General features: G+C 48.6%; 1 protein-coding gene across 1 annotated transcript in view; it reads left to right on the plus strand.

The window, feature by feature from the left end:
* The window catches only part of IL1RAPL2 (interleukin 1 receptor accessory protein like 2), a 497,668-nt gene that overhangs the window by 466,962 nt on the left and 15,707 nt on the right, over positions 1-14,999 (plus strand). The window contains exon 8 of the mRNA XM_060270509.1: positions 2,303-2,448. Within this exon, the coding sequence (XP_060126492.1) occupies positions 2,303-2,448 (146 nt within the window). The remainder of the gene's footprint in view (positions 1-2,302; positions 2,449-14,999) is intronic.

Here is a 14,999-nt window from a genome sequence, read left to right on the forward strand (position 1 = left end):
AGAGGCTTTCCCAGAAACTATTAAATTGTCTATCCATCTCTGGTCCCCCTCGCACACCATGTTTCCTGTTTATTTTATTTTAAGATAAGAAAAAAATCAGATTCATACTGGGTTGCATGAAGGGTGAGGATGGAGGCACATTGAATTAAACTCTTATTTTACCCCTCCTTGATTAATTTACCTGTTTGCACTCTCACCCACATGAGATAATGAGGGGGATAGTGAAACCTCCAACAGTGTGAGGAATTATAGGAAGGAGCAAAGCAACGACATGAGAACACTTATCACTGCTGTTACATAGATGGTGTGTTGGATTCTGAGAAGAGGCCATGCTTCCATGGAAAGCTTTCAGGTGGTGCAAGTAGAAAATCTGCAGTCTAAGTGTACCAAAATATGTATGACTCAGTCATGGAATGGGGTAGGGGGGAGGTATCAAAGTTATTAAAGGCCTTGAGCTTAAATTTTATACAGATGTAAATGTGGCACTCTGTCGTTGCTAGCCATATATGAAACCAGGTCTCATCAACATCTTCACAACTGGCTCGGATCCAAAGAACATGTTGCCAAGCAGGGGCGGAGGAAGGGGGGTGGGGGCAGGTTGCCCCGGTTGTCACCACTGGGGGAGGGTGACAAAATGCCAGGTAGCACTCACAGCGAGGCCTGCAGCGCGCCTGAGCCACGCATCTCTCCTGGGAGTGACGCGGTGGCTTGGGTACACTGCCCCATACGGTCCGCCCACTGCCTTCCCACCCCCAGCTGTAGGGCGGCTGTGGGAGGAGGCAGGCAGACTCCTCGGAGGCCCTGCAGACTGTCCTGCCCCAGCTGACCCCGCCCTGTGGGCGGCTGACCCTGCCCCTGCAGGTGGCTGGCCCCGCCCCTGGGCACAGGGCACACGCACTGCCCCAGATGCCCGATTGGCTTGCTCCTCCACTGTTCCCAAGGCTTGTGTTTCAAAGGCTGGCCCTACCATTCATGCATTTGTAAACTCAAGACCTGATTAAAGGTCACAGTGCAGCAGGCCAGTGTTACCAAGGGACAACTGTGTATTGCAGTAAGAAAGACCTGACACCAGCTTGGGATCTAAATGGCCAAAACTTTATTGATTGCAGATGTAAGCTGGATTTTGGAATAGACACAGGGCAAGCATCCTGAATCAGCCAAACCCATTGCTGGTGGATATTGCCATCAGGGGTAATCCTGGCAAATGGACACCATCCATTGATGCATATCTAATGGAGAAATCCCACCAGGATGCCATTCAGGGTTGTTCTACAGGACAGCAGCCCACCTCTTGGCTTTCAGACAGAACTCTTTCCGTGGAGCCCTTTACTGGGATACCCTGAGTTTTATCCCAGATTTTGCAGGTGGGGCACCCTACCAGTTTTAGACTAAGGATACAACCCAGTGTCTTTTTCTGCCAAATGTTGTGTCAAGAAGCACAATAGATTTGTGTGAAATGATGTCATAATTTATGATATAACTCCAGGAGGAATTCAGCATAGGATTACAGTAATCCTTCCATTAGCACAAGCATTTCTGATTGCCAGACAGAATGATCTCCCCTCTTCTCTCCCCACATACTGTTTTTTTGGGATTCTGCCAACCCCCAACACTAGGTAGGGCATGTGGAGGGAGGCGGAAAGCCCTACTGCTCAAACAGACATTTTTGTGGGGCTTCCACAAGTGGGACTCATTAGTTGAATCTGGCCCACTGTTTGCATGTGTTTTCCAATTCCACAATCATAATTCAGGATATACATGGGAGCTGATGTTCTGAAGATCACGTTCTTAGATCACTGCAGCATATGTATGGGAAAGAGTCACTGCATAACTAAAAGAGGAAGCTGCCTTATATCAGGTCAGACTACGGTATATCTTCTCCTAGCCCAGTATCGTCTACTCTGACTGGCAGCAGCTGCCCAGGATCTGAAACAGTCATCACTCCCACCAGATGTTGCCAGGCTCCAACTCCCATAAGCCCAAGCCAGCATGACCAATGGAGAGGGGTGATAGGAATTATACTTCAGAAACATCTGGAGGGCCACAGGCCTGTTTTAACTGGAGGTGGCAAGGACTGAACTTTCTGCATGAAAGCATGTTGTTGCCCTTCTTTTTAATCTACCCTTTTTTCCTTGACCCACTTTCCCCTCCACCATAAGATAATTTTTGCACTCATACTATAATGAAATCCAGAGGAAGTCTTTTTTGGGGGGGGAGATGCTTTGTGAATAAATCCAATCCATCTTCAGTTTCCCTGCCAATGTGAGCCTGACAATCTTCTAAAAATGATTCTTTCTCTTAGGCTTCTCAAAGAGCATCTTGGAGAAAAAATAGTGGAGTTGGCGTTAATCTTTGACGTTGTGAAGGAGCCAGATCTGGCCAATTATACATGCCATGTAGAAAACAGAAATGGGCGGAAACGTGCAAGCATCATTCTGCGTAAAAGAGGTATTCAGGGGTTGTTGTTATTGTTGTTTACTCCTTTTTCTGTTTTGTGGTCCCACCATGATTTTGGAAGAAACTAAGCTGGGTGACTCCCCCGCCACAGTATTTGCATAATATCCCCAGTGATTTCTTCCAGAGCTCTACTGCCCGACAAATAAAATGCACAAATCTACAGTATTTTCTACCCTTGAGCCATTATATACTCCTTTGCCATCTTGCTTTCCTCCCAGTCTTCTCCACCTCATTTTCTCAACATTCACAGCTACTCCTTAAGCAGAAATGGGGAAGACATTTGACCCACTTCTCATTTCGACAAAAACCTGCTTCCCTACCCTACCACCACACCACCTTTTCAGCTTATTCCACCAGTAGAACTCGCCATCATGGCACAGCAGTATTTCCTACTGTCAAGGTACCTACATGACTCTGGGCATCGACCAAGCTACAGAATCCCTACACATTACAAAGAATTTTGAAGAACAATAGCAAATGAGAATGCAGGGACCTCTAAAATGTTCAAGAAGCTTAACCAGCTGCCAGCCCATCAAAATTTAGCACTGTTAAAAGTGCATCAAACCCCTTATAAAATCATTCACATACTTATCAGGTCATCTTCAGAGGCCCTTCTTTGAATACCCCTGGACTTTACACTTCCACACACAGCACAGCCTCCCAACATGCCAGACTTTCATTTAACCATCCCCAGGTCACTCACACTTGTTTAATATCATTTATCCAACAGGGTGGAAGGAGGAGGCTCCGAAGGTGTCTGTTTCTGAGTGATAAGCTTTGATTTACAAAGGAACTGGCATGTTCACAAGCATCTAAGTAAACAGGCTGCCTCTACTAAGGTAGCTGCTTATAGGCTGCCAAATAAAGAGGAAATGCATCACCCAAACAGAGGATTAAAGAGGACAGAGATTTGCATAAATTGTGCATATGCTAACTTACATGTAGAGATGCAAATTAGCCATTGTGTCTGCTCAACAACTGTATTGCAATCTTACTGTTTGTGGGCCACTTCACAGCCCCTTATGGTTTAAACTGTACTTGGATAGAGGACTCCTTCAAACAGAGGTCACCTTCAGATACAGAAGTGTCCTCTGTATAGTGGAGCATATGGGCACTCTAACCTCACAGGGTGGGGTGGAGAGAACAGACCTCAGAAATATGGATCAAGTGAAGCATATTCTAAAGCAGGGGTAAGGAACCTGTGGACCTCCAGCTGTTGCTGCACTACAGAGCCCATCATCCCTCATTATTGGCCATGCTGGTTGGCTTGATGAGTGTTGGAGTCCTACAGCATCAGGGGAGCAACAGGTTCCCCCCATCCCTGTTTGGAATATAGATGGGTGGGTTGTTGGCATATGTCTTGAGAGACAATGGAGTGTGCTTCTGAGGGTGAAACCAAACCACTACATGCAGCCTGGGATTTGCAATAATCAAGGATATGAAAATACCAGATTGTGGTTGTGTGTAGGTACTTTGACTGAGGCTACATTGCCACATAGTTTGTGTGATTTTTATAATGTTGAACCACTGAATCAATATTTTACCTGGACCATACATGCATTTTAAAATTGCCATGAGAACTTTGAAATTTGCTGGAAGCTCTAGCAATGATCGTACCTCAAAGAGGGCCACAAATGCTGGCCAGCTAAGGTGATGCTGATGTTTCTTTTCCAGGTACAGACTTTCCCCAGACTCTGAGGATTTCAGAGTTCCTCCCAGCAAATCAGCCACCTCTTTGTGACTCATTGCACTCAGTGCTGGGTGATCGCACACATCCAGCACTTGCTCCCCAAAGACTTACAGTCATAATAAACCAAATGATTGTATCACGGTGTTCATATTCTATATCCCATGGTCAGCTCCCCTTCTAGCATCTTTCACAGGACTTTGTTGTTGTTGTTTTTTTTAAAAGTGGCATTGACAATTTATAAAAATGATTTTTCTACCTAGTCTCTGCTTCCATGCTGCCTGAACATACTTTTTCGCCGGGGTCACGCAGAGCAGCCACTTCTGCTGTTGTCCATCTACCTAGTTGCAGTTCCACTCCATACAGAACAAGGAAATTGGTTAAGACTTCCATGAGGAGAAGGAGAAAATAACCTTAGGAGCTAGCTGCATGATATGTGCCTATAGATGTATCTGAGCTCCAACATTATTGTTGTTGTTAAAATTAAAAGCAGTTTCAGGGGAGAATTTAGAGTGGCGAAATAGTGGAGGGGAAGAGTGCTTAACCCTTTGCCAAGCCACCTGTTCCCCCAATAGCTGTTTTTTCCCCCTCTCCCCCCCCCCAGTTGTCTTACTACCACTGCCACAAGATTCCTAAACCATGTTTGCTCCAGGAAATATATGCAGGGTGTAGTTAGCCTCTTGTGAACATTTTCTCCCTAATGCAGAAAAAAATAAAATAAATCTAACTACTCTATAAACATCTTACAAGAGGAACAACTTGTCTTTCAGTTCAAGAGCACAGGCTGATTTGCTCCGTCAGTTCCTGACAAGTTACACATTGCAGATTAAAAGGAAGTAAGACATCAGTGTCAGTTTAGCACTTGCGCTTGAGAATGTCTGCTTCATGCAAGACAAGAGTGAAGTGTTTTGGGGGGGGACTTCATATTCTAAGCAGGAATCTACCTTTTGCATTTTAATCATCTGGTGTTCAGCTCAGTGCTTATCCTGTACACTAAAATATTGAAACCACCTTAGTGTTCCAAATAATATATTGCTTCTAGAAGTCTGCTGGCAAAAGAACTGTTGGTAATTCAAATGTTCAAGGGTTTAGAATTCATTGTGAACCTCTCAACTTTTGAAAATGTAGTTGCTCCACACAAGGTGGCTAAAGGAAGCGGTTGCTCTGTCTGCAGTGTCCTCCAGATGTGTCGGACCATCACCCTTGACCATTAGCTAATTTGGCTGGGGATGATGGGAGTTGTATTCCATCTAGAGCAGCCTTTCTCAAACTTGGGATCCACCAATGTTATTGAACTACAACTCCTGTCATCCCTGACTGCTGGCCATGATGGCTAGGAATGATGCGAGTACCTGTAGTAGTCCAACAAGATCTAGGGACCCAAGGTTGAGAAAGGCTGATCTAGAGGGTTCCAGGTTAGTTACCTCTGGCCTAAAGTATAAGGCCAAAGCTCCCTCGGGTGAGAGTTGATGCTGTTACGGTCCAGTCAATAAGTATTGAATTGTTCACCCATATCCCAAAGAACTGGAAATATAGTGTCAGAAGTGCCATGGCTCCATGGTAGAACATCTGGCCTGCATGCAGAATGTCCCTGGTTTAATCCCCAGCGTCTCCACGTAGGCTTTCCTGTTCTGAAAGCTTGGATAGCTACTGCCAGTCCATGTAGAGAGTACTGAGCTAGAGGGACCAATGGTTTGACTCAGTATAAGGAAACTTTCTGTGTAATTTTTACCAGTTAGAAATATGATGAGAGAATATGGGATTACTCCATGATTTTTATCCTAGGGACATATTTTCTTTTCTTCTTCTTTCTTATTAAAAAAAACAATTTATCAGTGTTTTGTTTTGGTTTTTTGGTAACAACTTAAGCAGATACAACAAAAAATTCACTTTCCTCACTTCCCCATGACCACAAAGCAGTCATTTATAACAGGTGTACCTTTTCAATGTTTTTCTCAAGTTACTGAAAGCAGCATAGCATCTTTTGCATGCTAGAAGAGTGCCTGACTCAACTGCTCCAGGAAGGTTTAAGGCTCCTAGCTGGTTTTAGGGATGCTTGTACACCATTAGCTTCTTATTGACCATCAGACGTTAAGAATGTAGGAAGAGGATCAGGTGGATCAGGACAAGGTCCCATCTAATCCAGCACCCTGTTCTCACACTGGCCAACCATATATCTATATGGGAAGCTCAAAAGCAGGACTTGAGCACAGTAGTGCTCACCCAGCATGCAAATCCCAGCAACTGTTATTTAGAGCAGAGGATGGGAGTACAATTTGAAGGATACTTCTGAACCGCAGGGCTCAAAGGACGACTTGTGGGAGCGGTTGGGTGCAGGGATGCCAAAGAAAGGTGTGAGAAACACCAGAGAGATCAGTTCTAGTGCTTTATTAAAGAAAGGTGTAGATTTGCAGCATGTCAGCCTGCCAGATCTCCCAGACTTTATGGCATGGACATCACAGAGACGGCTTATCCATGCCCAAACAAACACCCACACATTCTTTATACACAAAGCAGCATGCGTCACTTTGGCCTGGATTTCCCATCACTTCACCTGACCAGATGAGGGCATAGGTGGCAAATGGCCAAATCTTACAGATAGTTCCCCCTTTCTGGGCTCAGAGCCCAGCACCCCACAGATAAGGGTAACATCAAAGCAAGCCAATTAGCCTATATCAAAGCAAGGGAACATATATGCACTCATTGTTACAACAACTGCTAATTAATTGTGGGGTTATCTGGACTACCAAGACTACCAAGAGCTTCTGGAACAGTTCAACTTTGGTTCATCAGAAGGGTCAAAACAGGTCATGGGTTGGAAATGCTGGACTTTCCCACTGCCTGCACTTTCATACCCTCCAACATTTCTCCAATGAAAATAGGAATGTCCCATCCTATAATGGTAATTTTACTATTAATACCCCACACATCTTCCTGGGTTGCACCTGCCACTCTGGGCAACTTCCAACATATATAAAAACATAAACATTAAACATAAAAAAACGTTCCCTATACAGGATTGCCTTCAGATGGCTCAGAGATCAGATAACTCCATACTCTCCAGCCTTTCTCCAGTGAAAACAGGGACATCCTAAGGAAAAGCAGGACATTCTTGGATCAAATCAGAAACTGGGACAGCTTCCCTAAATCAGGGACATCCCTAGGAAAATAGGGACACTTGGAGGATCTGCACTATTTCTCTTATCCCAGTTTCAGTACCAGACATCATCCCAGCTGGCAGGAAAGCTGTCTAGTGTGTAGACATGGCTAAATGGAGGTTCAGCACACACAATTCACCCATGTGCCAGTGTGGCCTCTAAACTACAAGCTCTGCTCCATTTTAAATGTGAATGGCATCTACCATTGTCGTGGGGCCCGTATTAACTGTACATTTCAAGCAGTATCATACCACAGCCATGGCTCCCCTCAAGGAATCACGGGAATCGTTTGTCAAGAGTACTGAAAGTTCAGAACTCTTTTATGGTTTTTGTGATTTCATTTTTGTGAATATTGGAAAATGAATAAAAATTATTTGGGAAACAAAAGTACTGAGAGTCCAGAGACCCCTACTACCCACACTCCCCTACGATTTCCAGAGTGGTTTAATAGTCTATCCCTCTCCCCAAGAAACTCTAGAAATTGTCCTGTTCCAGAATATGTATTCTATTCCCTTTCCCCCCTGAGGAATCCCTCAAGTCTGCTTGATATTGCCATTTTGGCAAGAGAAGGAGTTCACTATTTGTCAGAAGGTTGGCGGTTCAAATCCCTGCAACGGGGTGAGCTCCTGTTGCTCGGTCCCAGCTCCTGCCCACCTAGCAGTTCGAAAGCACATCAAAGTGCAAGTAGATAAATAGGGACTGCTCCGGCGGGAAGGTGAACGGCGTTTCCGTGCACTGCTCTGGTTCGCCAGAAGCAGCTTTGTCATGCTGGCCACATGACCCGGAAGCTGTCTGCGGACAAACGCCGGCTCCCTCAGCCTATAGAGCGAGATGAGCGCCGCAACCCCAGAATCAGACATGACTGGACCTGATGGTCAGGGGCCCCTTTACCTTTACCTTTATTATATGAAGCTGCCAAGTTCCTTATAGCCTTTCTGATAAACCTACCTGCCAAGTTCTAATTCCCCTTTAATGCCATTTAAACTAATGCCCAACACTGCATCTTGTGGCAGCAGGTTCCATAGATTAATAACACATAGAATGTTTTCCTTTCTTTAATTTGAAATTGCCCAGTCACATCAGAAAGCTTTAGGGGGGAAATATAGCCAGTTGGCTAGATCAATGGCTGGGCTCCAGAAACAATTACCATGAGGAAGCCTTTCCATCTCTTTGTTCTGTTGTTCTCTGATACCGTGATATAAACAAATACTTTCAGACTGTAAATTATAGAAGCAGGATAAGTTGCAAGGGGAAAAGTTGACTCCTGAATTTTCTGGGTAAACTTTAAGGCGACGTTGATGGTGTATAAACCGATTGCATCGCCTGTGCTTTTGGAAAGCTTCACGTTGCCTCTTTTCATTCGTTACATCGCCAGAGTTTTATGCCTTTTCCAATGCTTATTTATAACAGCAATAAATATGTGCACTGACAGAGGGTGTAAATTAATACATCTTCTTGGAAGTATCTCTCATAGTATTAGACAGGCTCCTCGTGATTTTTAATGGCTGGGTGAACTGAAAAGCAAGGTTAAGAGTATCGGGTGCCTGCACTATATTTGAAACGGCATCTCAGTCCGTTAAGAAGTGCTTCTCAGTGCCATTCAGATATGGTCATAGTGAATCATGTTGATGTTTGACAATTGGTGTTGGAAACTAGAGGTGGACTGGCCTTAAAAATCTACTTTTTATGGTTCTTTTTTAGGGGCTAGTTTGAAGATGTCATCTGCCTTTTGGAATAGTCATCCCACGCTGGGGACTGTCTTTAGGCACTCGTTTTAGAAATATTGTGTACTATAATGAAATGTCTCATCTGCTTTTGCATTATTGTTACTTTTTGGTGTGCATTGCGATGCATCTGGTGTGTACTGCTAATTTAAAAGTCATTGGGTGGGATACTTTCTCCACTGGCAAAATGTTTTGACCCAGCAGGATATTGTTGCACAAGAGAATGCATAATAAGCAGGTTGCTGGTAACTTTGTAGCAAAGTAAATCGTACCATCTGTTGCACAACAAATTTCCACCGGCATAATGTTTGTGCTTCATTCCTCTGGAGGGCAGTGTTGTGGACATTTTCATGAATAACCAGATGCACAAATAACTGGATGCACAAATACACAACACCTGGCTTGCCAGCAGTACATGTGAAAATGGGATGTCAAGCTGAACATGAGTCAACAGTGTGATGCAGCAGCAAAAAATCCTAATGCTATTCTAGACTGCATCAACAGAAGCATAGTAGGAGTAACAGTGCCACTTTATTTTGCCTCGGTAGACCAGACCTGGAATACTGTGTCCAGTTTTGGGGAGGAGGTGTGAGGGCTCTGACAGAGTCCTCCTAACCCCATTTCTCAAGGCCAGGAAAGTGATTTCCCAGCTTTGGAAAGGAGATAGGAGGGCTCTAGGACCCTGCCAGAGCCTTGCACCTCCTTCTCAAATCCTGGAATAAGGCTAGCCCCACAAAGGGCTGGTGGGAAGGCATCAAATGGACTTGCACAGGACAACACATTACCAAGTTCCACCCCTGAGGATAACCAAGATGATGATGGGTCTGGAAACCAAGTGGGGTGGGGTGTTAAACAGCTGTAGAATGTTGAAATAGGGATGGAATGAATCAGTGACCAGGACGTGTATGAAACAAAATGGATCCCTGATTGACTAAGGTTATGTGTGGATAAAGGAGAAGAAGCCCTGTTGAAGGTGCGAAGAATGGTGCTGAGGCGGCAGCCATTGAGCGGAACTATCACTGCAAATGGGTGTGAGAAAAAACAGCAGATCAAAAAGCAGAAGGTAGAGATTGGTGGGGTTTGGGGATCCAACAAGAGCACCCATTTTGCCTCAGAAATATGAATGGGTAAAAAATAGATACAGCGCTTGTGAGGGACAGGGGATATCGCGAAGTCCCTCCCCTCCTGAGTTCAAGCCCGTCCCCGAGCAAAGGGGAAAGCAGGGAGAGTTCCGATTCCAGTGGGGAAGCAGGAAGTCGTGTCCGAGGCTCAGGCAAGGTAGAGGAGCCAGGGTCCCAGGTGGGACAGGAAGGGGCAAGCAAGGGGGGAAGACCCATCCCCCCAACTCCAGAATTACGCAGGAAAAGGAGGGGCAAGAGGATGGGTCTGCCAAAGCTTTTGTGTTGGAGAAAGACGCGCCAAAAGCCATTAGGAGGTTCTGAAACCGACTGACCACATCACTCCGTGTAAATAGCAATGACTTGAGCACTGTAAATACGCAGCACCAATAAAAGAATAAAATGCAGAGCTGCGTGGCGTCGTTACTCTGAAGTAGTCCACTCCGGCCACCGTGACAGCAACCTCCTAATCTTTTTTTGGGCTACTTTGGAGTTGCCGGGATGAGCGTGTCAGAGGCGGAGAAGTGGCGGCAGATCGCGGAGCAAGCCCAGCTAGAACTGCAGCAGCTGTCGCTGCAGGCGCAGGGAGAATTGAAGGCAGCTAAAGAGGAGACTAAGAAGGTCCAGGACGACCGGCTACAACTTGCGGAACAGGTGAGAGAGCTTCAGGAAAAAGAGCAGCAATTAAGGGCGGTGGCGGTAGACCTCCAAAACAAGCTGGATGCAGAGAAAAACAAGGCGGGAGGGGCACCCCAAGTCCAAGTGCTGCCAGGAAGGAGAGCTGGGACCCTAGTTAGCAAGTTCAATGGAGACCCGAAGGAATTTCAAGGCTTTGAGACTGAGATTGTGTATGCTCTTGAGCTGCACCACGATGAGTTCCCTGATGATGAGCACAGAGTAGCGTTTATTGTGGAGCACCTTACCGGGGCAGCCAGGGAGTGGCTAAGACCGTTAATTGCAACAAGGAATCCTTGCATGAAGAATGTCAAACTATTTCTAGAAGGTTTGAAAACGATGTATTCGTCCGATAGTCATATGGACCAGACTAAGGAGGAACTTCATAATTTACGCCAAGGAAATATGACAGTTCGCGCGTATTGGGCGAAATTCACCATGCTGGTGCACAGATTGGGGTGGGAACTGGGGTCCCCCCCAATGCAAGCGGCGTTCTACTTGGGGTTGCATGAGGAGGTGAAGGATGAGCTCTCGAGAGGTCCAAAGCCCAGTGATATGGATCAGCTGAGCAAAGCGGCTCTGGCGGTGGGGGTGAGACAGGAATCCCGGTGGAGCGACAAACAAGCAACGCGCGCAAAGCGGGCTTGGTTCCCACGGTCGCAGGAGAAACCACTCCCCCAACAACCCTTTCAAGCCACGCCTGGGGCCAGCCAGGACCAGGAACCCATGCAGATTGATAGCGCGCGCGCGCGGGCTTTTCAAACCCCAGCGGCGCCAAGACGCAAGGAGGGAAAGGGCGGGAATTGCTTTCTCTGCAACTCCCCCCAGCATCTCGTCAGAGACTGCCCACATCGCAGGGAGTGGCAAGGCAGGGCGGGAACGGTGGTGCCCTCCCCCACTGACGCAGCACCACAGCAGGGAAACGGGAAAGCCTGGCTGCAGGAGACAAGGGGCAGCAGCCAGGCACAGTCAGCAGACAACAGCCCCAGCCCACCCACCCGCACAGAGAGGAGCAGAGCCAGCCCACCCCTCCCAGAGCAGGAGTGGTTCTAGAAGTCACGCTAACGCTCCCAAATGGCTATCCCCTGACGGTCCTTGCCTTAATTGACAGTGGTGCCTCAGCGAACTTCTTCTCGAGAAACTTTGCAGAAGAGCACCAGATCCAGCTTCTGCAGCTGGATTTTCCCCTTCATGTGGCAACCATTGACGGCAGAGAGCTGCTGGGGGGGGCCATCACTCATCAAACCCCCCCCCATGAGAATGACGGTGGGAAGGCACTCAGAGACACTGGCATTCAACGTCACCACCATCTCAGACCCCCCCATCGTCTTGGGCATGAGCTGGCTGGCGCGCCACGACCCCTCCATCAGTTGGCACCAGAGATGCATCACTTTTGGATCGGACTTTTGCCTGGAACATTGCATGCAGCACCAACCAGGGGAGGGGCCTCCGATAGCCACGGTGGCCACCATGCACGTCAAAGGGGGTGAGGCGATACCCAAGCCGTACTGGGACCTGCAGGAGGTCTTCAGCGAAGCGGAGTCCGACCACCTACCCCCACACAGGCCTTTTGACTGCCAGATCAACCTGGTGCCAGGGGCAACTATACCCCCAGCCAAGCTGTACGCCATGTCAGACCAGGAACTGGAGGATCTGCGCGCTTTCATCGACAAGAACCTCAAGCGGGGGTTCATCAGAGAAAGCAAGGCAGCAGGGGGCAGCCCGGTCTTCTGGGTGGACAAGAAAGACACGCAACAGCGCCGCCTGGTGGTGGATTTTAGACGGCTGAATTCGGTGACAGAGCCAGTGGCTTTCCCCATGCCCAGAGTGGATGATCTCCTGACAGCAGCACGCAGGGGCAAGATTTTCACCAAGCTAGACCTGAGGGGGGCGTACAACTTGATCAGGATCCGGGAAGGCGATGAATGGAAGACCACGATGTTCACGCCTCTGGGCTCTTTTGAATATCTGGTGATGCCCTTCGGGTTGCAAGGGGGCTCAGCCTGCTTCCAGGCCTTCATGCACCACGTCCTGGGGTCCCTCCTCTTCAAGAACTGCCTGGTCTTTCTGGATGACATCCTTATCTATTCCAATGACCCAGTGCAGCATGTGAAAGATGTCAGGGAAGTGTTGCAGCGCCTGAAGGAGAACCACCTGTATGTGAAGCTGGAGAAGTGCAAGTTTCACACCAAGGAGGTGGACTTCCTGGGCTACAAGCTGTCAGACAAGGGGCTGGCGATGGACAAGGACAAGGTGCAGGCCATCCTGGACTGGCACAGCCCCAGGACGCGCAAAGATGCCCAACGCCTACTAGGCTTCGCCAACTTCTACAGGAAGTTCATCAAGAACTTCTCTCGCGTTACGGCTCCCATCACTGACTGCCTGAGAGGCAAGCAGAAGTTCAGGTGGACACCAGAGGCGCAAGCAGCGTTCGAAAGCCTCAAGAGGGTGTTCGCCTCGGACCAGAACCTGTTCCACGTGGTCCAGGACGCGCCCCTACGCATTGAGACAGATGCTTCTGAGAAAGCTGTTGGCGCCATTTTGTTGCAACTGGACGCCAACAGGGAGTGGAGACCCTGTGCCTTCTTCTCCAGGAAGTTGACACAGCCCGAGCGCAACTACACCGTGTTTGACAAAGAACTTCTTGCGATCCACGCTGCGTTCAAACATTGGAGACACTTCCTGGTGGGCGCCAAGCACCCCATCCAGGTGTGCACAGACCACAAGAACCTGGAGTTCTGGAGAACTGCCAGGGTGCTCAACCAGCGGCAGATACGGTGGGCAGAGTTCTTCTCGAACTTCAACTTCTCCATACACTACATCCCGGGAGAGCAGAACGTCAGGGCGGATGCCCTCTCCCGCAAGCCAGAGTACATGGAGGAGGAGGAGCCACCAGCCCCAAGGCACATTTTCCCCCCGTCGGCATGGTCCTGCGGAGCAGCAGTGGTGAGCGAGGCAGAACTCACAGCACTGACGGCAGCGGATGACTTTGCCAACCGCATCTTCAGAGAACTGAGAGGGGGGAGGGAGCAGGCAAAAGACTTTGCAGAACGCAGAGGGCTGCTTTTCTACAAGGGGGCACTGTACCTGCCCACCACCCAGCTCAGACGTACGGTCCTCAAACAGATGCACGACAACCCAACGGCGGGGCATTTTGGAAGGGACAAGACCACTCACCTAGTCATGAGACACTTCTGGTGGCCAGGGGTGAGGGAAGATGTTCGAGACTATGTACGGGGCTGTGACACCTGCCAGCGGGCAAAGGTGGTCAGAGCAGCGCCACCAGGGTTGCTGGAGCCCTTAGCCACGCCACACAGGCCGTGGGAAGTGCTGTCCATGGACTTCATCACAGATCTGCCTTCTTCCCGGGGTAAGACCGCAGTGTTGGTGGTGGTGGACCTCATGTCCAAAATGTGCCACTTTATACCGTGTGCCAGGGCAGTCTCTGCAGAAGAGACAGCCAAACTGTTTGTTGATCACGTTTTCAGACTGCATGGATTACCTTTAAGGGTTATTTCGGATCGTGGCCGCCAATTTGTTTCCAGGTTCTGGCGGCGGCTCATGAACCTCCTGCAGGTGGAGGTCAGCTTGTCGACGGCTAGACACCCGCAGACCAACGGACAAGCGGAGAGGGTCAACGCCATTCTGCAGCAGTACCTGAGATGTTACGTCAGCCAGAGGCAAACGGACTGGGTGGATCGCCTGCCACTAGCAGAATTTGCCTACAACAATGCAGTGCACGTCTCCACAGGGGTGTCGCCCTTTAAGGCCAATTACGGGCGCGACCTCAGATCTTTCCCAGAGAGGGAGGGGGAGGAGGAGGAGGAGGGCCCACAGGCGGAGGATTGGGCAGAGGAACTGGAGACGGTGCACCAGCAGCTCAGAGAACACTTGGAGAGGGCCAAGGAAGCGTACAAAAAGGGGGCAGATCGCCACAGGCGACTAGGGGAGGTCATCAGGGTGGGGGACAAGGTGTGGTTGTCCTCGGAGGGCCTTCCCACCAGAGGGAGGTGCAAAAAGCTGGCACCCAAAAGGCTGGGCCCCTTCACGGTCACGCAACAGGTAAACCCGGTGGCATACAGGCTGGCACTGCCAGAGGACATGAGGGTGCATCCAGTGTTTCATAGATCGCTGCTGTCGCCGTACAGGGAAAGCAGCAGGCTCCGAGACAGCGAACAAA

This window comes from Zootoca vivipara, chromosome Z (assembly GCF_963506605.1).
Source record: "Zootoca vivipara chromosome Z, rZooViv1.1, whole genome shotgun sequence".
In the NCBI taxonomy this organism is placed as follows: Eukaryota; Metazoa; Chordata; class Lepidosauria; order Squamata; family Lacertidae; genus Zootoca; species Zootoca vivipara.